The 26,807-nt window shown below is 42.8% G+C and overlaps 1 protein-coding gene across 3 annotated transcripts in view; it reads right to left on the bottom strand.

Moving 5' to 3' along the window:
- SORCS2 (sortilin related VPS10 domain containing receptor 2) overlaps positions 1-26,807 on the bottom strand; it is a 2,879,055-nt gene that overhangs the window by 512,731 nt on the left and 2,339,517 nt on the right. For all 3 annotated transcript variants that reach the window (XM_069632008.1, XM_069632006.1, XM_069632007.1), the window contains exon 10: positions 14,110-14,256. In XM_069632008.1, coding sequence (XP_069488109.1) covers positions 14,110-14,256 — 147 coding nt within the window. The remainder of the gene's footprint in view (positions 1-14,109; positions 14,257-26,807) is intronic.

Raw genomic sequence — 26,807 nt, 5'->3', positions numbered from 1 at the left:
AAGCCACAAAAATTGCATTTAAACTGTAACACTTTTGCATTACTGTGTTGTCCAATAGCAGAAATAACAGTCTTAAAGTTTATTAATTAAAATAGTCTTTTGAGCTAGATGGCCAGTATTGTCTCCCAAATAAGGGCATAACTTCCAAGGCTGCTCTGGGATTGGCTTTGAAGCCTCTGAGTTGAAGTTGATGGGAGGTTTTATTTGCAATTTCACACCTACGTACCCAGGAACTCTATTGTAACAGGCCCAAGCCCAGACCAAAGTCTGACGAGGTGTGATATGCTTCTTCTTGGTCCATTCAGAGTTCCCAAGGGGGTGTCCACTTTTGGGGGAAGGCAACTCCTGTTCCCAGCAAACAAATATCCTTTGAAGCCAAGCAGGATAACCTGTTTTGCTTGTTCCCCAGTACAGCAAATTAATGTTTTATTTATATTTTTTTCCCTGGGACAAAAGCAAGGCTGTTGTAATAAAACATTATGTTAGATTTCAAACAAACCCCCCCTTACATTTCTAGGCAAGGACAGGGCCTTATTCAACATTACACTTTTAAACAGACATTTTTCTTGTTTGCAAAAGCAACCATTTTTACACATGGTTAATTCTGCTGTGATGTCATTTTTAAATGCGGCCTTCTTACATCCATTTTCTGAATCTTTCCAAATCCCCTGTCATGTTTCTAATGCAGACCCAATGAGGGTTTTCTGACCTATGGTCTAAATCTCTACACATTCTCCAAAATTAGAGTTCATTTTTCAGTTGGGAAGAAAACAAGAGAATTATATGCACTCCCCAACATAGCAATGCTTTTTTGATTTCTTTTTCCATTTGCTAAGTGAAGTTATTAAAACTTTTGCATAATATAAATTACACTTTTGAGTTTCATGTCCCTAGTAGGTGTTCTAGGAACTTTGCACAGCAAATGTTCCCAGTTTTCATCTACCCCCCAAGGTAGTATATGATTTTAGCTATACATAATCTATTTTTGTTCCTATATTTCTCTAACCTCACCACTTGTGACCAACTTTGGAGGCACATTTGTCCCTTTTTTCCCCCCTCACACTGGGTTTCTGTTCATGCTCAACAAGCTCTACTTCTTTACCTCTAACTTACAACTGGGGTTCCATTGACCACTGACTTTAGAGGTTTTCCAGCCCCAAGTGGGCAAACCTTGCAATGTCACATGCTGGTTACAGTGGACTGCACATTAGAGATTGATCCACTGTGCTGTATAGGCATCATACCAAGTGTGTCAACAGGATTCTATTATTATTAGTTTGTTGTTTATTTGCATGGTGTACTACCATTGTGTTTGTCTTTTGTTTGCATTGTTTATTGTTCAAATACAGAACAATTAATTACAATATCTTTTGCTTGATGGTTACGATGTGTGTGTTGCTTCATTGAATAAATCATATACCAATAGGAGGTGACCGGGATCAGACCTAGTTCAGGCCCGAGTTGGAGCACTTCTAAAGGTTGGAAGTACCACATTTTTTTGAGCAGCGCCTATTTTCTTTGTGTTTATATGTTTCTAATGCACAAGCATCTGTCCAAATAAAGATCACTTGAAACTGACACATGTACAGAAAGATAGGCTTTCTTTTGAAGAGTTTATCTGGGATATTTTGTAGCAAAAAGTGAACCGTTTTTCCATACGGCTGGGAGTAAAGTTGTTTGTGATTTTACAATTTTTCCTGACACAGCCTATCATTCAATGAGAAATCCTATCTTTAGCTGAGGCACAACCTGAATATGGCTGGGCAGAGCTGGGTCTCACTCGATCATGACTGTGTATTGTTGAACAGATGAAAAAGGGCATCAGGGTGGCATCATTTTAAATGTAAAATATGTCCTTTTTCAATGGGAAATTCTGAGCTAGCAGCAACGCAGCGCTGCTTATCAACTCTCTTCTTTGGTGCACATCAGGAAACAAACTAGAAGCCTTTCTTCGTGTGTTCCCGGTTCCATCTTCCCATAAATGAGTTTCAGATGTTTTATTAGTCAGTGGATACGAACCCCTATTTATATCCATTTAACACAGTTTTTAATTGGTCATGTAGGACCATGCTCTGAACAGCATGGTAATAGCCTGATCAACAAATTCATATGCTGGGCAGAGAGGTCTATTGGGCGTTTGTAGGGGTTGAAATTGCGACCCCTGGCAACTCCTCTGCAACCCCTGGCTCTGCCGCTGCGACCCCTGGTGTCTGCAGAGGCAGAGAGAAACCGAAAGTAAAGAGGGCTCTCAGATGAGAGCCCACTTCACATTAATTTCTTTTTTAAGTCAATCTGACTTCAAAAAGAAATGATTTCCATTACGGAAAACCGTAATGGAAATAATGTCATTTTGAAGTTAGACTGACTTCAAAAGGAACCCTCTCACACCGCCCCCTAGATGGAAGGCTCTGTCTCCCCTGCTTCGTGCGTGGAGCACGGGAGAGAGGCCTGTCTGCAGAGGAGCTCCTCAGAGCAGCAACGGATTTGGAAGAAAGTAAGACTTTTTTTGTTGTAAATGTGTGTGCGTGCATGCATGAAAGGCTGTATGTATGTATATGTATATTATGTACTGTGGGTGAGTACATGAAGTTTGGGTGCCTGGGTGTGTGAGTGAATGGTATATGGGTGCAGTTTAAAGGAGCATGTGAATGGTGTGCTTGTGTTCATTACCTAGATTCCTTTCCTGAAATCTTCATCACTCCTAGTACCTCTTTTCTAGCTCACCCTTATGCTACATAATGTTTGGGTGGCTGGGTGTGTGAGTGAATGGTATATGGGTGAAGTGCAAAGGAGCATGTTAATAGTGTGCTTGTGTTCAATACCTAGATTACTTACCTGAAATCTTCATTACTCCTAGTCCCTCCTTTCTGGCTCACCCTTATGCTTTTCCATTTCGGGCCTTCATCTTGGCACTCCTTACGCTCCCCCCTCTCCCTGCAGTGAGTCACTGCTCTTCATGTCCTCTGCCAACTTATTTCAGAAGCCTGCTGACTTCCTGACTTTCTTGAATTAAGCTATAGCCTATTGCCTGACTATTCCTGCCTTGCAACTTCCCACCTGTATCCTCTAGGTTGGCTTCTTCAGCCCTGTCCTATTTCTTCTGGCTTACCCTCATGTAAACTTATGCTACTCTCTTTCCTACCTTCATCCTCTGATTATTTCGCACATGATATATGATATGATAAGTTATTTATGATTCGCCTGTACAGTTTTTCTAGGTACGACAAGACAAGGAAGGGTAGACCGAGTGAGGACAAACTAGGCCTTGTGTCATTCAGATTATGCAAGTGCGAGGGGGGAGAGGAGAAGTGCCGGGGGGGACAGTGGCAGAAAGCATGGCAAGTGCTGCCAGGGTGGTGGCTCCAGTAAGTGCAAGGAGGCAGGGGACCGTAGGGTTGCAGATACAGTCCCTAAATTGGTGGGTGGCCCGGAGGTAGTGCAAGGGGCTACTGGTCGGGCAGCAGACAGGAGCATCAGCAGGGGAGAGAGAGAGAAATCAGAAGCAAAGAGGAAGGTCTTGAGTTGCTTCCGGAACCTTAGGTGGCCCTGCTCAAGTTTGAGAGAGGCAGGGAGGCTGTGCCAGAGGGAGGCCCCAGCCGAGGACAGAGATCTACCCCACACTCTCTGCCTGTAGAAGCGTCTGACCGTCAGAGAGTTGGAGGTGGATGAGCAGAGGGCTCGAGAAGAAAGATGCGTACGAAGAGAGAGTTGGATGTGATGTGGTCCCCGGCCCCAGAAAGCCTTGTGGACAATGCAGAGGGTCTTGAATTTGATCCTTGCAGCCACCGGAAGCCAGTGGAGAGATTTCAGGGCTGGAGAAATAAGATCTCTGGGCTTGAGGCCAAGGACAAGTCTTGCAGTCCTGTTCTGGACTAGTTGGGAAAAGGGCAAAGAATAGAGGCAGACAGACTTAGAAAGAGGCTGTTGCAGTAGTCCAGCCTAGAGAGAACCAGGGCTATGGAGACATTGAGCTTCTGGGGGAAAGGATATCAATCTTACTGCAATTACGGCAGAGATTCTTGGAGGCGATCCATTCCTGAATAGGGGATAGACAGTCAGGAATGAGTGAGAGAGCAGAGGAGGCTGAGGGGAGCCTGGAGGAGAGCGGAGTGTCATCCGCATAACACTGAAAGGTAGAACAAAAGTTGAGATGAGGTGGGACAGAGGGGCCAGGTAATGGTTGAAGAGCCAGGGTGAGAGGTTAGATCCCTTTGGAACACCACATGTAGAGAGAGAGGTGGTGGAGAGAAAAGACCCAGGTTGGACATGGGAGGGTCGTTCCCAGAGAAAGGAGGTCAACCAGGCTAGTACCTGACCCATGATGGCCAGGTTGTCACAGAAACGATTGATCAGGATGGCGTGGTTGACCTCATCAAAAGCAGAGGATAGTTCAAGGAGAATGATGATAGAAGCAAGTCGTTACGGGTGTTCAGGAGAGCAATTCCCGTGCTTCTGGCTCCTCTAAAGCCAGACTGGTGGTCATGGAGACAGCCAACCAACAGATTCAGTATGGAGAGTAAGCTGGGAGATGACTAGCTTGTCCATGAGTTTACCCAGGAAATGAGTAATAGAGATTGGGCAGTAGTTTGCCGGCGAGGGAGGATCGGCAGAAGGCTTCTTAATGAAGGGGTGCACAAGGGAGTGCTTTAGGGGGAACAGAATGTTCCAGTGGCAAAAAAGTGATTGCAGAAATCATCCAAGGCTGGAGCGAGGGTGTCAATGTGGTCCTTGATGGTTCTGGAGGAGCAGGGGAGAACCTGCTTTGACGAGACTTTCATAGATTGACTTGTCTGGAAACATTGTCAGGAGTGAACATGGGAAAGGAGAAAGTAGGAGGAATGACGGCCGGAGAGGGGCGGGGAGTGGTAGAGGGTGTGGAAGAGGAGAGAGAGGACAGGATGTCCTGAGTTTTAGTGGTGAAGTGAGAAGCCAGGGCTGTGCAAAGGCCCAGGGAGGGAACAGGAGAGTTGGAGACTGCAGCAGAATTGGCCAGCTCCTTGCAGATTTTGAAAAGTTTTGTTAGAGGCCGCAAAGATGCGGGCTTGGATGTAAGCTCTCTTCCTGGACAGAACAGAGAGTCTATATTGCCTTTGGAACAGACAGCAGTTTTTTCATGAGCCTGATGCCCTCCACTTCCTCTCAGCCACCCTACACTTGCGTTTAAGGGTGGTGAGGTCGTAATCATACCATGAGTTGCACTTGGATGAGGGCTACATGCAGATACCCATGACAGAGGCAAGTACATCAAGAGCGTGGGGATAGAGAGATGCAGGTTGGAGGGGGCTGTGTGAGTCAGCCGCAGGTGTAGGCGAAGGAGAGGAAGGAAGTGGCTAAAGCCTCCACTGACACATGCTTCATGGGCCAGATGACCGAGAAGGTGGGTGGCAGTGCTGGGGTCAGCTTTACCTGGGGGACAGAGAGCGACAGGTGAGAGGAGAGAAGAAAGTGGTCCGTCCAAGAGAGAGGAGTGGAGAGAGAAGCAGCTATGATAAAGTAAGCATGATACATGTTATTACATGGCTGGATTGGCATTTTGATGCTGCCAGTCTAGGTATGTCTTACTGTGGCATGGCATTTTTCAATGTGCATCATCAACAGATATGATAAGTGTTATTACATGTGTGACCTACATTGTGCAGCCAGTTTGTACATGCTTTCTTATGGTGGCGTTGCATTTTTAATAGCAAAGTATTAAGGTAACTCAGCGGGTTGAGAGCTCGCTGTTGTAATCTGTGTGTGAACTGCAGATCGCAGTTCAAATTCTGGAAAGGCCCACTCAGCCTTTCATTCTTCCGAGCTTGATAAATAAGTACCAACTTCGGTTGGGATGATAATTGAATGTAAATATGAGATATGTACAGCGCTTTGGTGAAAGTTCTATATAAATAACAAATAAATATCATTAAAGCTTCTGTGCACTGAATGTGACTTGCATCTACTGGATTTTTTTATACTGTATTATCGCAGCAACTAGCAATGTAGGGGATCCACTTTTCATATAATGACAATGCCCGAAAAGTAGCTTTAACTGGAATAATACGGAAGTAACGCTGAAGTGGCATATCTATGTCAGTTCCTCTGCCTATTTCTTATGTTTGCTTATAGTTTATTAAAAACCTTAACACATTTGTAATCATATACACCCCAACTCTTAGTTCATTACAAATGGCAATTAATGACTTCAGGCACACATTAATTCCTTGAACACGGTTTCTCATTTCTGTGCCAGATTTTGGTTTGTCCGAATTGGTGGACACTCATTTTCTGTGAGGGCTGCAACACTGTAGAATGCTCTGCCTATTGCACTGCGTTCCAAGGTGGCTCATCTACAATTTAGACGCTCATTAAAAACTTAGCTCTTTTGATTTCCTGTGTCCGGCCTTTGTAGGTGCCTTCACAGTCTTGTAGTGCCAGGTTGCCTTTTTGGTGTAAGTTGCACTGTACCGCAGTACGAATTGGATAACACAACATAACATAACAATACAATATAATATCAAATGCAATATAATATCATATACTATATACCTATCAGGGCCTCCCTTTCTAATCCCCAAGATTACATTTTCCACCTATCCGACAAATTACTCCCTTCCCTACTTCATTATGATGGTCCAAACGAGAGAAAAATTTTCCCCCAACATTTTGTGTATCACTATTAAAATATTCACTAAACAATGGTCATTGAGATAGAGTATCCATACAAGAGCCTATCCCACTTTACTTTACTGTTTAAATCCTTTAATCTCCTTATGAACTTTCCCAACCACATTTTTCTCAGCCCTAGTGCTGTGCTACAGCAAATCAGTCAATGTTTTAGCGTTTCTGCCTCCCTGGCATATTACAGAGCTGATCATTTCTTTGTTGCCAAGGAATCCCACTTATGGGTCCCCACCTTTTTAGGGAGCCTAGTACTTTAAGATGAAAGCGCTTATAAATGTAACAATATCTCAGCCCTGGGAATTTCATCACGGAGGACTGTAATTTCTTATATGTCCTCAGGTGTGTGGTTATCTCCCTTTATTGTATATACAATGATATTCTCTGTATATCTTTCTCCATTTTACAATTTTCATTTTGTTGTACATCTTCACCAGGCTTTCCATCAATGTAAGCTTGAGCAAGAATCGGATCACAGCACACCCCAAAATTGCTCAATGCTTTGTCATATTTATTGCTTAAAGATTAAAATATGGTTGCTATCCAAAATATTCTTGCCTGTCTGTACTTATTTTGAAATGTTTACGTTGATGTACTTTTTTTACTCCTGCAAGCCACGTTCAGTAATGTCACCAAGGTTAAAGAGGTACTGATTCCATCTGGGCCAAAGGTCAAGTGACATCACTCCCTGTAATGTCATCAAGTCTATGATGTCACTGCCACTACCCCTGGCATTTGTTGAATCAACGTCCCTGATGCTTGGGCCCTAGCATTTCATTTCATATAAACGATCCAAGTACTAGAACATTTACCACAATAAAAATGTAAAATTGATTGTTATATTTCATTGTGAGTTTGTTGTGATGTGATGTGCATGCACACCAGAGCAGCAAATTAAGAACGTGCTGTGCTAGGCCATGCATCACACACTGTAGCTGTCAGGTGCCGACATTTCACGCGTCACTATTTTATCGGTTCTATGTTATTTTATCGAAAACATTTCAGAGAGGGATGTTTTACCTAAAACCAAAACACCTAAAAAATCCCTGATTTTCTTTTTTTTCTATTTGGGGGGAGGTCCCTGTTGTGATTGACTTTTTTCTTGGTTCCTGCATCCTGGTGGCTTGTGGTGTATGCATGGTATGAGGGCATGAATGGAATGCTAGGAGAATGATTGGAATGTTTGTGTGTGAATGTGATTCCACCCAAGACAGTTAGTAAATGTAGCCTGGGTGGTGGGAGCCAGTGGGTTCCCCTCTGTACTTCCCTCTTTCCTAAATATAGCTGATATAAGAACCTGTGCCGCCGCCGCCTTGCAAATAGCAAAACAGAAACTCCTTTACTGCACCTCTCATCCTGCCTCACAAACATACTGCTGTCTAGATGCTGTATTCTGACAGTTACATCATGTCATGACGCACGCAGGCACGTTGCCAGTGCCTCTCCTCTAATCTCTCTCCTGATAAGAGAGTCAACAGACAGAGCGTATTTTCTCTATGACGGTGTTGAAGTTCCATACACCTCCAACACTGCCAACATCCACAGTGATGTCATCATTGCAGGTGACACTTGGAAGTGAACGGAGCTCTCTGCCGTTCATGACCGCTTCATATAGCATCAAAGGACCCACCGATCTAGCCCATGCCTTGCTCTGCAAAACACTTTCCAAATGATATTTTTCTAACATTTTCAACGTGAGTTCTTGCACACTCATTGTTGGTAAAGTCTCTCTCTGTTCGCCCAACTGTCACAGTCACGGTTATGCTCTGGGGGTTGCCCAACTAGTCTTATCAGGAGAATGCCAGCTATAAAAAAATCTCCCAAATTGTTTGCTGTCCTGGGTGGTGGGGACTCATCTTTGGGGGCAGTGTGTCCCCTCACTTAGCTTTTTCCATCTGTCACTTCCCACGCTGCACCCCCCTCAGCAGTCTCCTTACTCTTCTCTGGGTCCTCATCAAGACCAGCTTGTCGCAGTTATTATGTCTGGAAGTCAGGGTTACTAACAAAGGATACACTGGGGTGTCGCAGGTATTATTCAGGTTACTTAATTCAGGTAGCATAGATCATCAGGTTACATCAGGTACATTTAGTTGAGAGGGAAGTAGAGAGGGGAACCCACTTTACATATACAAAATGATAATGCATTAATCCTAAAGTTGGAGGTGTTGTGTTCTGGTATAGATGATTGAACCAGTGGCAAATACGTGAAATATTAGTGATTCATTTCGGTAATCTTAGTATAACATCCTTTTGAGGTATTTCAGGTTGGAATTGCATTTCTGTGAATACACGATTGAATGTTTAAGGTGATATTGCATGCTATGTGCATAAGAAGGCATGTGTTGTCAGAGAGTGTGGGGTCCTAAATGGTTGGAGAATTTGCAACTGTGGAAGGGTTCTCACCAGCGACATGCATTCTAGGGTATTCTAGGGTATTGCGTCATGTGTGGATGCTAGATTGTATTGCCTGTGTAACATTTTGTGGTATTGCAGCATTAGTCTATGTTGCATACTGCAACATGGGTTTCTTGCTAAATGGGTTTATGGGAGATGCTCTTTGACATGCTAGTTGTACCATTTTTGGCATGCTAGTTTTAACATTTTGAGGATTTGTAGGATGTCTAGGTTGCTTTCTGCATATAAGCAGCATGAACTCTCAGATTTGATGTTTACAACTAAATGGGCATGGAGTGTTGATACATGCTAGAGTTTACCCGATTTGAGGCTTTGCAGCAATGTTTAGGTGGGGATAATCTCCACATGGACTTCCAGAACAGCATGTGTATTATGTTTTACTGTTATGAATAATGGGGAGATGATATTGCCAGTGGATGGTGTTTAGTCATGTACATGTTTAGATGAGATGTGGGTAGGGCCATGCCCACACCCTTTAGTTCCTCGAATGACGATGTGTTATGAGTTTGCATCGGTTGTGTGTTCAAGTATCCAGTTAAGGCGGCTGCAGCACTTGTTTGTATGGTGCGACAGATGCTGGTGCAGAGTTTGTAGCAATGCATAGTGTGCATGCAGCTACAGTGTTTGAGGTGTTGTTTAGTGACCAGTGGTAGGCTGGTCGAGAAGGTCTCCGGTTTTCTGTAAGCATCCAGTGGTGCAGTTGGCCATTGGATGGATGCCTTCTCAGCAGTTGTGTTCCGTAGGTGGGGTTTTGTGTGGAGTTGTGAGGATGTGTTGTTACGCACACAGTGGTTGTGTGCCAGTACCCCACCTACGATGTGTTTCCTTATTATTTGTTTTTGTTTTGGTCTGTTTTTCTGGAATCATCCTGGATCCATTTTCGGTTGATTTTGGAAGTCTGGGCAACCTCCAACATCTTTGCACCGGTGCCCGGTCGGTCCGGTTGAGTGCAACCTTCTAGGTGGGGTTGGTGTTAAGGGCTCAGGTTGTCTGGCCAACAATCTTGGGTTTGGTTTATTGAGAATTTGTTGACCGGGGTGATTTCCTGTACATGTTGGTTGCGGGTGTGTGATGGGTGTGTCAGGTGAGAATGTGTGCCATTGGGTGTTGTGGAAAGTGTGCATCCGACCCTTTAGACCTGGTTGGGATGGTCTGTCATGTTGGTTAGTACCGTTTCTTGTAGTGGTGTAGTGGACTACGTGCAAGCCCATACAAGAGCAGTCTGTGCTTGGGGGTGGCAGCCCTGAGGTTCGCCATGTGGCAGTGGTGGACGGGAGGTGCAATGTTTTTTCATAGTGGTTTGGTTTGTATGTTTGTTGGCCCAAGGAGGGACAGGTAGTGCTCCAGTGTGGCAGGTTGGTGACCTGCCAGTGGCAGTGGTGGGTGGAAAGTGACTGAGTGATGGCTGAGATGGTAGTGGTTGGTTGCAATGTTGGTGTGGTGCCGTTACCTGGATGTTAGTTACACCCAAGCAGTCAGTCATTCCCTTGGTTAAACCTTTGTGCTGGTGTCAGATGTGAAGGTGCATGGTGTTCGGTGTTATTTCAGTGTCTGTGTGTTAGTTGTGGCAACGCAAGGTGTGAATTTGAGTGAGATGCTGTCTGATTGCTTGTGTGCTAGTCTGTGGTAACGGAAGAAAGAGTGTTGTGATGTAGTGTGTGCTGCTGCCTGATGTGAGGTGTTGATTGTCAAGTGTACATGTTGTGGTAATGGAAGTAGTTGTTGTGATTGACTTTCTTCTTAGTTCCTGCATCCTGGTTGCATAAGGTGTATGCATGGTATGAGGTCATGAATGGAATGCTAGGAGAATGATTGGAATGTTTCTATGTGAATGTGATCCAACCCAAGACAGTTAGAAAATGTAGCCTGGGAGGTGGGAGCCAGTGGGTTCCCCTCTGTACTTCCCTCTTTCCTAAATGTATCTGATGTAACCTGATGATCTATGCTACCTGAATAAAGTAACCTGAAGAATACCTGGGACATCCCAGTGTATCCTTTCTGAGCAACTCTGACTTCCAGACATAACAGTCCCCCCTCAAACCCGTCCCGTTCCACCATGATTTTAAGCACATCCCAGCCCCTTCCCAACCGCTTTAACCTCTTACCCACCCCCATATGTAAAAAAACAAAATAAATTGGTGTTTTTTCGTTATTATGGTTTTGGTAAAACATCCCTCTCTGTAAATGATATTGTCAAAATCACTGGATACCCTTATATCCACTGCTGTAATGCATGTTGGATTCTAAGACTTGGGTTTCGTTTTTCTCCTTAAATATATAAGCCTACAAATCCAGTCAAGCAAAATTCTCTAGGATATAAATTAGAGGCAGTCAGAAGGTGTTACATGTGAACTGGGGCCGTCAGGACAGTATGCATTATAATGACTTCCACAAATGGATGAGACTCAAATTCATTGTGTGGTCTTGACTGCTAGTACTATGAGAGTCGTCACTTCCTGTACCCACTCCTCAGTCTTTCCTCTTGAAAACAATTAGCTTGTTGAATCAATGTGGCTTTTTGGCTCTGTGCGGTGATTCAAATGTGCGCCCGATTCACAAAAAAGGCCATTGTACAGTCCAAACTGACTGGTCGTCTGAAATGGAGTCACTTGCTCTGAGCAATTCATTCCTTGGCAAAAAGGAAAAAATATAAGCTTTACAAGCAATCTTTATAAACTGTTTTCTTTTGTGCTAGAATCATTTGTCACTACACCTCCCTTTTTAGTCCAATTATCACACACATTTACATACACTTTTAAAATTCACGGCTAACACTTATGCCTAGAACATCCATGTGTTAGAAGTATATTCATTAAAGTTTCTAAGACAGCTTTGATATGTTGCGAGTATATGCAAAATGACACACTTGTGGTTGTGTAAACTTTTCCACTTCAGACACGTCCTTCCCAGACATAGAACACCATAATATCACCCTGCAATCCTCACTTGTGCTGCTTCTGGAGTGAGCCAATGGACAAGATTAAAATATTTGTCATCATTTTGTGAATTACTCATAGATCCTTCTGTAAATTTAGATTAACATAAAAGTAAGTAAGTTACAACTTTTTAAGGAGTGTGTCAAATCAACTCCTCTTAAAAACGTTGTAAATCAACCCTTATATTCTGAACAAATTGCACACACTTATCACTCTCCAAATGTTCCCCTTTGAAGCGGGTGCAGGACAAACATTGACAACTCCTGTAGATCATTTCAAGCTATTGCCCTTGATTTAGTTTTTGAGAATACCATGGGGCAATCCTTAATTGACTTTGCCTCTGGGTTATATATTCAATATATACTTCACCGTAGATCTATTGCCTCTTATATTGTGACTTACCTGGGTAATTACTCGGTCTGGGAATATGTTAAGCTTAAATTCAACATCCCATCTGCATTAGAATTCATGGGGGTGTGATCCCGTTTACCTAAGGGCAACAGGTTTTTTAGGCTTTGTAGGGAAGCATTTGTTACTGGGATGTCCCCGTTGGTTAACATTAGCCCTGTTGTCGGGTGGCCTGGAATGAATTGCCTGCCTGATGATCTGAATATTGAGGCAGTTGTTACTGGTATGCCCACCGCAGGTTAACATTAGCCCTGTTGTCAGGTGGCTGGGAATGAGTTGCCTGATGATCTGAACATTGAGTCTATTTGGAGTCTATTCATGAATGGAAAAAACACAGGCTGTGTTTTCCACTTATGAGATTCTGGCATCGCATTAAATCCATAGTAGCACTTTTAAAGGCATGAAACTAAGCACCTAATTCAAAGAAGCATTTTATAATGGCAAAACCCCATTGGAAAATGCTCTGTGAATTAGGCCCTAAGATTGGAGACACTAATGTCTCTCTTTTGTCGCTGATATATGACATTTTGATCGAAACACCACTGTACATTTTATTGTTTAGATGATTTTCTCTCTCTTTATTCCTTTACATTGTATTTGATAACAGGAAAGTCTGTATGTTCAGATTGATGTAATAAAAGCCCACTTGTTGTGGACTATACAATACCAAATAAATAAATAAATACATAAAAATATTCCCCTTTCAGGCCTCTTTCTACTAAATGTCCAATGCTTTCTTAGCAGTCTAATAAAGTTTTCTTGTCAGGTGATTCGCTTGCCTAGGCATGACCACACTAGACATAGCCATGTGCAGCAATATATAAGCACCCATAGGCAGGATTTTTGAAATTATGTGCCCAGAGTCTAGCTGCCCTTCACTTAACTATTAGACTTCCTCTTTCCTGATTAGCTTTAGAAAGTAGCATAAGCTACTGCCCTTCAAAAAACATATATACAGCTCTTCCTCTTCTGCCACACTATTTGGAACCATAGTAACCTTAGATAAGTGACCTAAATACTCTGAAACTCCCTTTATGCTCCCAAACTCTTGCCACCCTCCTAAATACTCATGCAAACAATATACAGCATCCTGATCGACGAAACATCTGCTTCTGCATCCTGTAAATGTGTTGTATGACATAGCCTAATAACAAATAAATGTTCTTTGTGCTAGGACATATCCTAAATCGTTCTATTTCAATTTGCCAGTTAAATAATGTTCTTGGTATAAAAACTGCTGGTGGCATTTATGTTTATTTTTCTTTTTTAACAGGGCTACACTCATTAATCCTTCTTTTCTTCATCCATACCCTTCACTGTCCTCTCTGTTAAGTAAAGATAAACACATGAACAAATTAATGAATAAACAAAATACCCCTGGCTGAATTTATTCCGGTATTATAATGCAAGAAAATGTACCTAATATGATTTTTTGCTGTGTTTCCATTATTTTGGATATATGTCTATAAGAATAATATGCATAAATTCACTGAAAAAATGTAAGCCTTAGAAGAACATTGTGGCATTGTAATGTAATGTAATGTAAAAAGTTCTCATATATCTCACTCTGCCAATAATGTTGGCCTTGCTGCGCAATTACAATAAGTCCCTGATGTGTGCTATCTAACAAAATCTTTTCCACACTCAACATAAATATCACAATTCACTTGAAACATCTGAAATAAGGACTTACAGGTTTGCAGTTTGTGGCTTTTCCATTCATGTCAACGGAGGGAGGAGTCAGATAGTCCCAATCACGCCCTTTGTTGTATGTGATGAGAGTTGTTACTTTTCCTTCATTCTTTTGATTGGCCAAAAAGACGCCTTTGACTCCTCTGACCTATAATAAAAAAACATGTATATTAAAATCAATGTTTGTATAGAGATCAAGTTCACCATCATTGTTCATTGAAACATATTTGTCAATTGTGTCAAATGAAGAGGAGTAGACGAAAAGCAACTACCACTCCCCCTCTAGTGATGGACAGGTGAACATGTCACTTAGGGCTAATGACCACCCTCTTGTCCAACATTGAAAAAGTGAGAAACTTTATTCATAAGAGGCAGCCATACCTCTCTTATCCCAGGCAGGTGCAACAGGGAATAGATACAATGTAAATTGAGAGTGGCCTGAATAGGTAAAAAGAGTACATATCTACACATTTAAGCGATATGAAGAATATTACACTGCACTCATTCATATCAGGAAAACACATACATACAGCTGCGTACAACATGAATAACATATGGATATATTTCATTAACATAGAAATGCTACAGCAAAAGGTATCCATCTTATTTAGAATGGACGCATAGCCTGCATTACAAATGAATACAGGCCTTAAGCCTCAGAGAAGTTAGAATTGCTGAAGCCAAAGAAATAGTGGTTTAGGCAGGACTGGGATTAACGAATAAGAGAGGATCTGCTCAAAGCAGAGCCAGGCACACACATTTGGCAACATTTAATAGCAGAAAAGATGATCTCAGCAGTGTGTTCCAAGAGCTTTTTTAAATAAATGGAATTGGCAGTAAAGTAAGAAATAGACAAGGTAGAGAAATTAGCCAATGGTGATGCGACAGCAAGCCTTATGTCCTTGGCAGCCTAGCTGGAGCCTGCATCATCTCAGAACCGCTTCAATCCAGCCTCTAAGTTGCAAAATAGTTTCATGCTGGTCAGCAGAGAATGAGGTCATTGGGAGAGGAAATAATGATGCATTTCAGGAAGCATTTGTAGCCAATGATAGAGGGCGATGCTTTTTACTCATAGAAACCTGATCATATTGTAGTTTAGTTCAGTTTATTATTTGTAGAGCACACCTAACCCTGAAGTATCTGGGCGCTTGAACATAAATGTTTGTTACAGGTACATACATAAAAGAAAGACATAGAGGATGCAAGATACAAAATACTTAAGGTTGTTGACACGGGTTACACGTTGGTCAACAAACCAGCATAGAGAATGACCAAAAAGACATCGAGGATGCAAAGTACAAATTACAAAATATATGAGAGCTGAGTTTACTGAGGGCGGTTCTTAATTGTCTTAGGCCTGTTGTTGTAAGATTCATGGTAGAACAGGACTGATGTGTGATGCTTTTCTGGCAATAAATATATGTTAGATATAGGAGGAACTTGAGACTTTCTTTTATTCATCTTATACCATAGTTGATAGAACACACACATTGTGTCCTGTGCTGCATATACTGTACATTGAGACACATATGAAATATTAAACATTGTCATTGATAAAGCACAGATTGGCATACAAAGTTGCATATATCATATACGGAGATTCAAAGGGACCTTACTCCGAAATTATGTGCACATTAATGGTGACCTGCATATATGATACAATGAAATATTGTGTGCACTATACATTGAGAGACATACCTGATCTATTTACATCTGAGTGAAATTCCCTCCCATTACAGCTATGGTGCTATTGGTAAAAGGTCTTCCCCCCTTTTGGCCAATTTACCTTTTACCACATTTTTACCATTTATTTGCTGCAAAAAAGATAGATGGTGGTTTTGGGTTGAATATACCGAAAAGTGGAGGGGGGTATGCATGAGGTGGGTTGTGGGTTGTCTCCCCCTGCTGTTTGGAGTACAAAAAGAACATGATAAAAATGTGACTAAATGTATTTTGGCTAGAGAAGGTCAATGAAACCTCAGATCCAAGGTTAAAACTGATGATTTCCTACAAATACCACATTTTACCATCTGCCACATCCTAGGCTAGGGGTGGTAAATGCTGCCTGATTGCAAATGTAATTCCACTTTATTGACCACCAATTTGTATCTGCAAACCAAAGGTGGAAGTACAAAGTGGTAGAAGGCCCCTGAAGTGTTTGCTGGTTGTTTCCTGCTGTAAAGGGATGCTCAAGCGATTCCCTTTACTGCAGGCTAGAAATTGAGTGGATGAAAAGGGGTATCTCTGATGCCCACTTTCCCACACCTTTACAACGTAATGCAGAAAAAGGTCAACTATGCATAGAATGAAAGTTATCAGTAGTGGTAGGATCCACTACTCTACATAATCTAGTTCCATACTCAAGATAAGAATGGAAATGATTAAACATTATTTTTAAAATAAAGCATGCAAATTTGATTGAATATCTCCAACTTAATGAATTTCAGTACATTTTGCAACTGTTACCGCTGTACAAATAATAACACTATAATTAGGTGGGGCACCTGACAGTACCACCGACCATAATGGAAATGACTGATGGATGGAATCCTGCGTTCAGGTCTGGCAAGGCAGTACTGCGTGGTAAAATCTGCATGCTGCATTATGAAATGTGATGGACATGCTACTTTTTTTTAATTGACATATTACATTCAGAATCTTGATATATTATGTCTGTACAGATATGCATATTTTGCATGGTGAGGTTCCTTGTTCTCTGAGTACTTATTCATATATGCACACTATTGAAAATGTCAAATGACCTGTAGTAACACTCACTACAGATTGTGCTATATCATTTCCAGAATACCTTCCATTTTGAAGATATAAAAATGTGTTCAAAGTCCTGATTTATAAACAATATTAGTGGAAAATCCTATGTACACGGGCCCAAGTTGTGTTAAGAAAGCAATTCATTCCTAAGGCAACAGCTTCTTCTAGCGGTGACAACAGGCGAAGCGGGCAGTCTTTACTGTGAAACTTGAAGTCTTATTATTGTATGTGTAAGGCAACAGCTCCCCCTACCAGTGGCAACAGGCGAAGTGAGCGCATGGCAGCTTCGGACAAACATACATCTGGCCTTTTATTATATAGTATGATATGACATGTGTCAGTGGAACCATCCCTTGCTGTGACTTCTGTTAAAGCAAGATTGGTTCAACCTAGCAGTTTTTCTTTTGGGTATGCATTTGTCTGGCACTGCCATAATATGCACTGGTATTAAAACCATTCGCTAATTGTTGTCATTTTATTGCCAGATTGCACCATTATGGAAAATGCTTATCCAATGCCTACATAAAGTCCAAAACTATTGGCTTTACCAATGCCTTTTTTATTTTGCCTCAGAAACAGTTGCAACTCCTAGTTTGGATAGTGCAGCAATGATAACCATGCTCCACAGCCCAGAATGGAACCTTGTTCTGCAGACCCGGTGAGGATTTAATCGTTGGCGAGATCTTCCTTATTAGAACGCTCTGGCTGCACCACTCACTGTCTGATGGATGGTGCTCCATCTGTGACTATTCTTACCGATCATGTACAGCAGAGCGCAGGCACAGTTAGATCCAAGTCCAAGCATCGGAAATTGATTCAGAAAACAGCAGGGCCAGAGGAAGGTCCTGCAAGGCAATTTTACGCATCAGCCTAGGGTGTCACCAGAATGGTACCTGGGCAGCCTATTGATCTTAACAACATAATATATGATCTATTTTAGTGCGTGGTAGAAGCCAAACAGATATTTCATCCGAGGAGATATACAATCTTGCACCTGTTGACCACCACAAAAGAGCAGCTAACGGTCAGAGAGAAGAGAGGGAGCAGGATGGGAACAGGAGAATTGGAAAACAATGAGGAGAGAATGTGGAGATGAGAAACAAGGGGAGAACAAAGGGTGAGAGAAACGAGAGGGAGAACAAGCGAGGTGAAAGTGGGACAGAAAAATAGCAGGAGAGGCTAAAGGAAACTTACAGAAAATTCAGCAAAAAAACTATAATTTTTAAAATGCTGTTTTTTGCATTATGGAGGCATTCCCCCATTTGTTTACATTTTTGAACGAGGATAGAAAGTGACCATAGGGTGAGGCAAGGAAGCAAAGGAAAATAGAAGTGACCTTTAATAATACAATAATAGAGTAAACGTGCTGGGAGAGACCTGAGGAAGTGAAGGAATGTATTCATGCAGAGAACAGGGTAGGGGACTACAACAAAACATAAATAAACACTTTCAGATACTTCATTTTCAAAAGAACACATCTACACACTCTGTCCACAGCCTATTCAACTTCAACCACACAAGCACAGGAGAAAGGTTGGTGGTGTCCTAGATACCATAGAAGAATTAGATGTTGATGTGCTGGGAGACCCGGGAGGGTAACAGAGAACCCTTATTGGAATGTGCATACTTGTCCCAGTACAGAAAAAAGGACTATGATATTGAAACCTAGAGAAGCAGATAAGAATCATTTTTGGAAAGCTCATACTCGTCCCAGGATATATAAATGGACTATAATATTAAAATTCACTGAATCAGATGAGAATCATTATTGAAATGCTCATACTCATCCCAGTACAGACAAAGGGACTACAATATTAAAACCCAGTGAAGTGTATACAAATCATTATTGGAATGCTCATGCTCGTCCCAGTGAGAGAGAGGAAATTATCACATTAATACCCAGAATAGGAAATTAATATTAGTATTGGAGTGACCATACTCAGAGTAGTCAAGAAAGACTAAATAAGGAAAAGAGACAAAGAATAAGGGAAAAGGCTGGAACAAAGTATAGATACAGAGGATTTTTTCAGAATTGTAAACTGTGCACATAAACAGCAAATGAAAAAAGGAGAGTTGCAAATACGTGATAACCCTATCAGGTTGGGAGGGAGAGAAAATTCTACTATTTACCAAGAAAGTCAACAGATTTTATTTGGAGATAACTTACTGAACTGAAAGTTTGCAAGCAACAAATACATCAGGAGAATGGAACCATTCTCCAGCCCTTAGTTATTAGGTTAGCAGTAGGGTCTGAGAGGTTTAGTTTGGATGGTGGACAGATTCTTTTGAAGACATTCACAGATGACTGACAAGCACCGTAGCTAGTTTTGTTAGGCAGGGAGACCTTATAGTGTAGGGAGAGATAGAACGTTGCCTTTTTCTTTAATAAACAATCCAGTGAAATGAATCAACAGAGTCTGTGTCCTCCTTCTGACCCGTCACACTCCAGAGAGGAGAATCAGTGGGCCATCATCCTCAGTGATTCATCAACAAACTATTCAATCATGTGAAGGGATTATGATCAGTTACAGTACTGGCCTTGCAAACGGTCTGTCTGGCCATTAGCACACATGCACACATGGGGGTCACCACAGAATCACTAATCACACCTCACCCCACTTTAAAGTCTGAGAGAGTTTTTGTGTGGCCGGGTCTATTATTTCTAATCACAGGAAAAGCCTCACAGTGCTACATGTTGAACAATTGGCATTTATAAAATTGAACTAGTACTTCATTGCTGAAGACTATGGAATGGCATTTCCCCATATCCAAAACACCAGCTTGGATGATGCCGAAGATTTATCACCTGGTGTAGGTCAGATGCTTAAAAGTGGAGTGCAGTTGTTTTGTGGTATGTGTAGTTGGGAAAGGGATATCTGCAGTAAGGCCTGGGACTGAAATGCCCTGACCAGTTGCTGTTTTACACATGCTGTTCCATTGGCTATACTGCAAGTCATGTTTTTCAATCCTGATCACAGACTTTTCACAGGTTTTCATGTGCTTTCACAAGGCGAACACACTAAGGTTCTCCGGCTGTCCCACAGACTTATGTAAAAGAGAGGAGGACAAACATCTGTCGCGAATATACACACGTGTTCATCTATCCCTGATGCAAATCCTGAAGGGTCCTATTGGATGAAGGCTTGCTCCTTCTGTTCACCTCACTGCAGCCCACCACAGAGGGACGTCGGCGTGTGTAGATGTATCTGTAGATGTATGGGGCTAATAAATAGTCACCATTTCATGAAAAGGAAGCGCCCCATCATTTTGTGGCTAAAAATCCTGAGGCTGAAAATGGTGATTTTTTTTTTACTGCACATTTCACTGTAATTATATGTGAGGGTTAGTTTAATCATGTATGGGGTGCTCCAGGGGTTCACCCCCTCATACAGTTTCATGGAAATTTGCAACAAAAGAAAAACCGGTCTTTTCGGCTTCAGTATTTTTTCCCCGAAATAATCACGTATGTCCATTGAAAATGATGTTTGATATATTTATTTATTTTATTTATTTATTTGGATTTGTAGAGTGTGCAAGAGCCCCCAGGCATCGAGGCGCTTAAGGAGCTTAAGGAGGCTTACTTAAGGGTTACAATTAAGCCGCCGTTTCATCATTTATCACCAGACAAGCAGTTGGCCCACAACTGCAAAGCAATGTAATCGTGTTAAATGAGATAACAGCACCATGTTTAGAAATGATCACGATTGCGTTAATGGCACTTAAACATGTGCAATAACAGAAGATCACAGAAATTGTCTCGAGCAGCACCCTTTCTCTTCAAAGTAAACACCTGGCATGCACACGAGGCAACTCAAATGGGATATATTTATACCAATGAAAGAAGTGACTGCACTTCACCCTGGGGTTTGAGTATGTGTGTGCGCCGCACTAAAACAATGAATACATGGAGCGATTATTTAATTAGTTTTGTCATGTCAGTGGGCGAAGTTTGCGCTAAGCACCGTTTCAACAGGCTCGATGATGTGACATGTTGAGCAGAAGTGCTCTGCTGGCGAGAACAACCCGGCGCTGCCAGGCAATTAAAGGGGGAAGGAAAGCACATGGGCTTAAGCTATAAATATATGAAGGAATTACAGAACGAAGACGAAATTGCAGCGTTTAGGAGACGTGTTAACATGCGCTTGCGCTCATATGCAAGCAGTTGCGACTGTGATTAATTAAGTCGGGAGCCCGGCTGCAGTTTAAGTTAATTCCTGCTCTTCTGGAAACCGTCTCTTGGTTGGGTGTCTTCTCTCGCACAGTTTCTTTCAGCCAGCGGTGCAGTAGATTGCATAGGGCCTGTGTCCGCTAGATTGCATTGGCCTTGTGCCACTAGATTGCATTGGCCTTGTGCCACTAGATTGCATTTGGGCGGTGTCCACTAGATTGCATAGGGCCTGTGTTCACTAGATTGCATTTGGGCGGTGTCCACTAGATTGCATTAGCCTTGTGCCACTAGATTGCATAGGGCCTGTGTTCACTAGATTGCATAGGGCCTGTGTTCACTAGATTGCATAGGGCCTGTGTTCACTAGATTGCATAGGGCCTGTGTCCAGTAGATTGCATAGGGCCTTTGTCCAGTAGATTGCATAGGGCCTGTGTCCACTAGATAGGATTGGGCCTTTGTCCAGTAGATTGCATAGGGCCTGTGTCCAGTAGATTGCATAGGGCCTGTGTCCGCTAGATTGCATAGGGCCTTTGTGCAGTAGATTGCATAGGGCCTGTGTCCGCTAGATTGCATAAGGCCTGTGTCCAGTAGATTGCATAGGGCCTGTGTCCGCTAGATTGCATAGGGCCTTTGTGCAGTAGATTGCATAGGGCCTGTGTCCACTAGATAGGATTGGGCCTGTGTCCACTAGATCGCTTGCTTCCTGTGTCCACTAAATTGCTTGCTTTCTTGTCTCTGAACAAATGCTGATGGATCATACCAACTTACACCCCCCAACAGCTGTGCTTTATTGTGCCTATAAGACATGGTTTATTTGATAGAGGGGTTCTCGGGGCTCCTTCCACCATTCTTGAGGCCATGGGTAATTGGGCATCTTCCACTGTCTGCTCCTGTCAACTAACCTTTGCATTGCTCACCCAATTCTATCTGCCTTACTATTGCCTCTACGTCTGTTCCCATATCCCATACTACTTTGCAAGGGCATTTTTGCAAAACATTACATTATGGATAAAATTTGCTTTTTCCTGTTTACTGATTTATGTGGTTCTCACAAGACGTGTTTGAAAATTAATTTTGTTTGCAAGTAGGACCAAATTCAGGACAATTATTCCAGGAGACCCGACTAACACTCTTGGAGCCCTCAAACCCACCATGCCCAATATGGCCTTCTCACCATCTCCATTGTAAAGGCCATCAAAGGTGAAACACTCACATTACTTTTTAATGTCGTTAATGCACTCCTCACACAAGGCACCTCCCCAAATGCACTGAAAACGGATACGATGCTACCCTGTGGAAGTAACCCACACTCCACCCAGATGACCTGGCCAACTACCTCCCCAGTACACATTTGCCTCAGCAAAGTGAATGAGAAAACTGCCATCCAGTTGCACAAAAGGATCACCCAGCACAATCTGCTTTCCGACCACAATGCAGCATATACACGTCCACCATTCAGGTTACTGATAATATTTTAAACATCTTTGACAAAGTGGACTCCTGCTTACTTGTCCTCCCCGACCTCTCTTCTGCCTTCATTACCATTGAACATGAAGCCCTCTTCAACATTCTCGCCATGACTGAGACGACCAGGCACAGGAGCGTGCTGCGCTAAGCAGCTCCACCACCACACGGCTATTCACCATCTTCAGCCATGTTGGTAGAGCTGCCCCCTGAACATGGGCCTCACTGGGTTTCACATTCATACATCGGAGTGACGTGCTCCACCAAGATGGCGGATGACTTTTCTGCATCAGGAAAGGGGCTTGTTCCTGCCTGAGTCCCAACGTTCCCTTCTAATTGTTGGATGCATTCTTGAAATGGGCAATGGTGGGGAGCCGGCAGGCAATGACGTGCCCGATCCAAACAAGCCCGCTAAAGGATCCTTTCTTGTCTGGGCCATTAATGAGACGACCAGGCACAGAACCGTGCTATGCTGAGCGGTTTATAGTCATAATGTCGAAAAAAAAATGTCGACAGACAAAAATGTCGAAAAAAAAATGTCGAAAATAATAATGTCGACATCCTATACTTATAATGTAAAAAGTCATTTTTTCGCAAAAAAAATGTCGACATTTTTTTTTTGACATTATGACCATAAACCCTTAAAACTATCAACACCTCACCCAACACCCCCCTGCCACCCCCCCAACCACCCTTTCACCCCTCATACTCAACACATACCAATTATTTATTTATTTATTTATTTATTCAATAATTAAATAAATAAAAATTGTATTTACTATGGGGGGGTCCCCCCCAACCCCCCCTCACCCAACACCCCCCTGCCACCCCCCCCCACACACCCCCAACCACCCCTCATACTCAACACATCATATATATATTTATTTATTTATTTATGCATACACTAAATTAAATTTCGAAAAAATATCGAAAAATGTCGACATTTTTGTTTGTCGACATTATTGTTTTTCGACATTGATTTGTCGACATTTTGACTGTCGACATTATTGATGTCGACATTATGACTGCACACCATGCTGAGCAGCTCCACAACCACGCAGCTATTCACCATCTTCCACCATGGTGGCGGAACTGCCACTGAACATGGGCCTCATTGGCTTTAACATTCATTAATCAGAGCGACATGCTCCACCAAGATGGCAGATGACTTTGCCGCATCGGGAAAGGGGCACAATCCTGCCCGGGTGCTGACATTCATTCTAATTGGCGGATGCCTTCTTGAAATGGCCAATGGCGTGGAGCCGGCAGGCAAAGCCGGCCTCCATCCAAAGGACCCCGCTAAAGGATCCTTTCCTGTCTCTGCCATTACTGAGACAATCAGGCACAGGACTGTGCAGAGCAGCTCCACCACCACGCATCTCTTCACCATCTTCACCCATGATGTTGGAGCTGTCCCCTGAACATCGGCCTCACTGGCGTTTACATTCATACATCAGTGCGTCATGCTCCACCAAGATGGTGGATGACTTTGCTGCATTGGAAAAGGGACTCGTTCCTGCCAGAGGCCTGACGGTCCCTTCTAATTGGCAGATGCCTTCTTGAAATGGCCAATGGTGGGGAGCCTGAAGGGGAAGCCGGCCCCAATCCAAAGGACCCCTCTAAAGTATGGTCCAGAGTAATGCATTCCTCCAGTGTTCCCCTTGTTCTTGCCTCCCTATCTTGCCCTCTTTTTGACTTTTCTTCGTGCATTCTGCCTCCTCCCCCGCCATCCTGATTTGTTTTCTCCCCTCTTTGCTTCTTTGCCACTTCTCCGGTGGCCAGCCTCCCTTCCCCCATTCTGACTCGTTTTCTCCCCTCTTTGCTTCTTTGCCACTTCTCCGGTGGCCAGCCTCCCTCCCCCCCATTCTGACTCGTTTTCTCCCCTCTTTGCTTCTGTGCCACTTCTCCAGTAGTTTGCAACCTCTCCCCCGATATACCAACTTGTTTTCTCCCTTCTTTTCTTCTTGCCACTTCTCCGGTGGACTGCCCCCTCTCCCCCGCCATCCTGATTCATTTTCTCCCCTCTTTAATTCTTGGCACTTCTCTGGTTGCTTGCCCCCCGCCGCCCCCCAGCAATCCCAACTTTATTTCTCCCTTCTTGGCTTTTGGCCACTTCTCCTGTGGCTTGCTCCCTCTCCCTCACCACCGACTCATTTTCTTCCTTCTCTGCTTCTTCCCACTTCTCCGGTGGCTTGACTAAACCCCCTCACCCCCCGCCACCCTGACTCGTTTTCTTACTTCTCTGCTTCTTTCCACTTCTCTGGTGGCTTGCCCCCCTCCCCTACCATCCTGACTCGTTTTCTCCTTCTGTTTCCTCCTTGCCACCTCTCTGGTGGTTCCCCTTCCCCCGCCTTTCTTGATCCTTTCTCTTCTTTTTGGTTTCTGGTGCTCTGTTTTGTTGCACTTCTCACCCTTAGCCTTCTTTTATCCATCTTGTGTTCACCCTCTTCCACTTGCCGGCTGCTTCTTCTCTTATCGCGTTCTCCCCTTGCTTTCCTGCACCCACTGGGACTTCATTCACAACCTGGGCCGCTTCTTTCATTCTACCCCCTTCAGCCCCCAGTGACCTCAGCTCACTTCTCTGTTCTGATTTCCTCACTTCCATACCTACCCATACCCCTGGATTGACGCTGCTGCCATGCCTTGTTTGCATTTCCTTCCTGCAACCATCAACTGTCCCTGGATGCTTGCTTATTGTATTGACTTCCCTGTAGCCACAGTTTTGACTCTGGATTCCAGGTGTACTTTGCATTCTGAATTACCTACAACCACTGTTTTGACTTTGGATTCTTGCTGTGCTTTGCATTGACTTACCTATAACCACAGATTGACTTAGAAACCTTGTGATGTTTTTCCATGCCTCCGTCCCACGTTTGTACACTTCAAGAAGGACATGAATGCCCCATGAATGATGTCGGATCGGGTGTTATCAGCCCATGGACCCTCATTAAACGCTTCTTTTAAATCGGGCCCTGGACCAATAGCACCCGATCGGCCCACCGGATCGGGTATGAACGCTTAATTGCACACGCTTCCAAGCAGTGTGCAATTCTAGTTTTGGCTGGCAAACGCTGAAACACTAGTAAATAGGTTTGTGTAAGGAGTATAGCGCTGTTAAACATAAGTAACAGGAACCTGGACACATCAGAGAAGAAACCAGAGGGTAAGATCAAACATTTGTGCCCACTGTCAGCCTATTCCTCTATACTGGACATAGAGGGAAGCCTGCCCTCTACACGCATACAATAAACCATAATCTTTCCATATATGGTCCACTTTCAAGGGGACGGGAAGAGGTACACACAGTTCCTGAGCTAGAGACATTTTCATTGTGTGAGCTCAACATTCCTTTCCCAGTAATGCCCGATGCATTGTGTGTTGTGCTCTTTTTGCGATCAGAGCTGGCAATCAGGCAAAAGTAGCACCTTCTGAAACTCGGATCACTTTGTTGGGACATTTTAACCCCAATGTTAGAACACTTTGTTTTATTTCAATTGCTTTCAAGCCAAACAATGTAGAAAACCTTAGCTTACAAGTACACCTACGGAAAATCAGCAAGCAGAGCTCTAACTGATGTTTAAAAGTTCACTATAGTGCTCATGTTCATACCGAGGAGTGGGGCAATGCAGGTGACGCTCCATAGTTCTACTATATGTACTAGAAACCTCTAAAAATAGAAATGTATGCGTACTCATTTTGCTCACCGGTGCTTGGCTGAGCCCAGGGCCAGTCTGCTCTATTATTACATTGTATTAGTGTTTGTCTATATATGTGCACATTATGACCGGAAGTAGTACACAAACATTCTTAGCTAGAGAGGTTGTTCAGTAGTCCTTACTCCATAAGGCTAAGTACAGTTGGTGGCGTGGTCTTCTTTTACCGTCCGCAATGGGATCATTCAAAATATGTGTGAATTTCAAATCACATTCTTGGAAAATAACTGCTTGTATGTCAGAGCACTCTGTTTAACCTCAATTATAATAGCTGAAAAAAAGAGTAGTGAAGGCTTGCTGAATGGGTGTCTACCAAGGTAGGTAATTTGTTCGCAAGTTATTGATACAAAGTTGAAAGGACAAACTAGAATTACTTTTTGAAAGTCTACTATACCTCCCAAGTATATATAAATATTGGTATTTTAGAACCAGTCAATAAAACATCCAACTTTAAAAAAAGTCACTTTAAATAAACAATTAAATTGTTCCTTGTTTTCACTTTTTATAAAGGCCATTATTTCATTCTTATGCAATAGTTCAATAAAATATACAATTATTCATTAAACGTTGGCAGATCACTTC

Source organism: Ambystoma mexicanum, chromosome 6q (assembly GCF_040938575.1).
Source record: "Ambystoma mexicanum isolate Mex_15411 chromosome 6q, UKY_AmexF1_1, whole genome shotgun sequence".
Classification (NCBI taxonomy): domain Eukaryota; kingdom Metazoa; phylum Chordata; class Amphibia; order Caudata; family Ambystomatidae; genus Ambystoma; species Ambystoma mexicanum.
The sequence above is the reverse complement of the archived record's forward strand: the minus strand, read 5'-3'. Positions and strand labels throughout refer to the sequence as shown.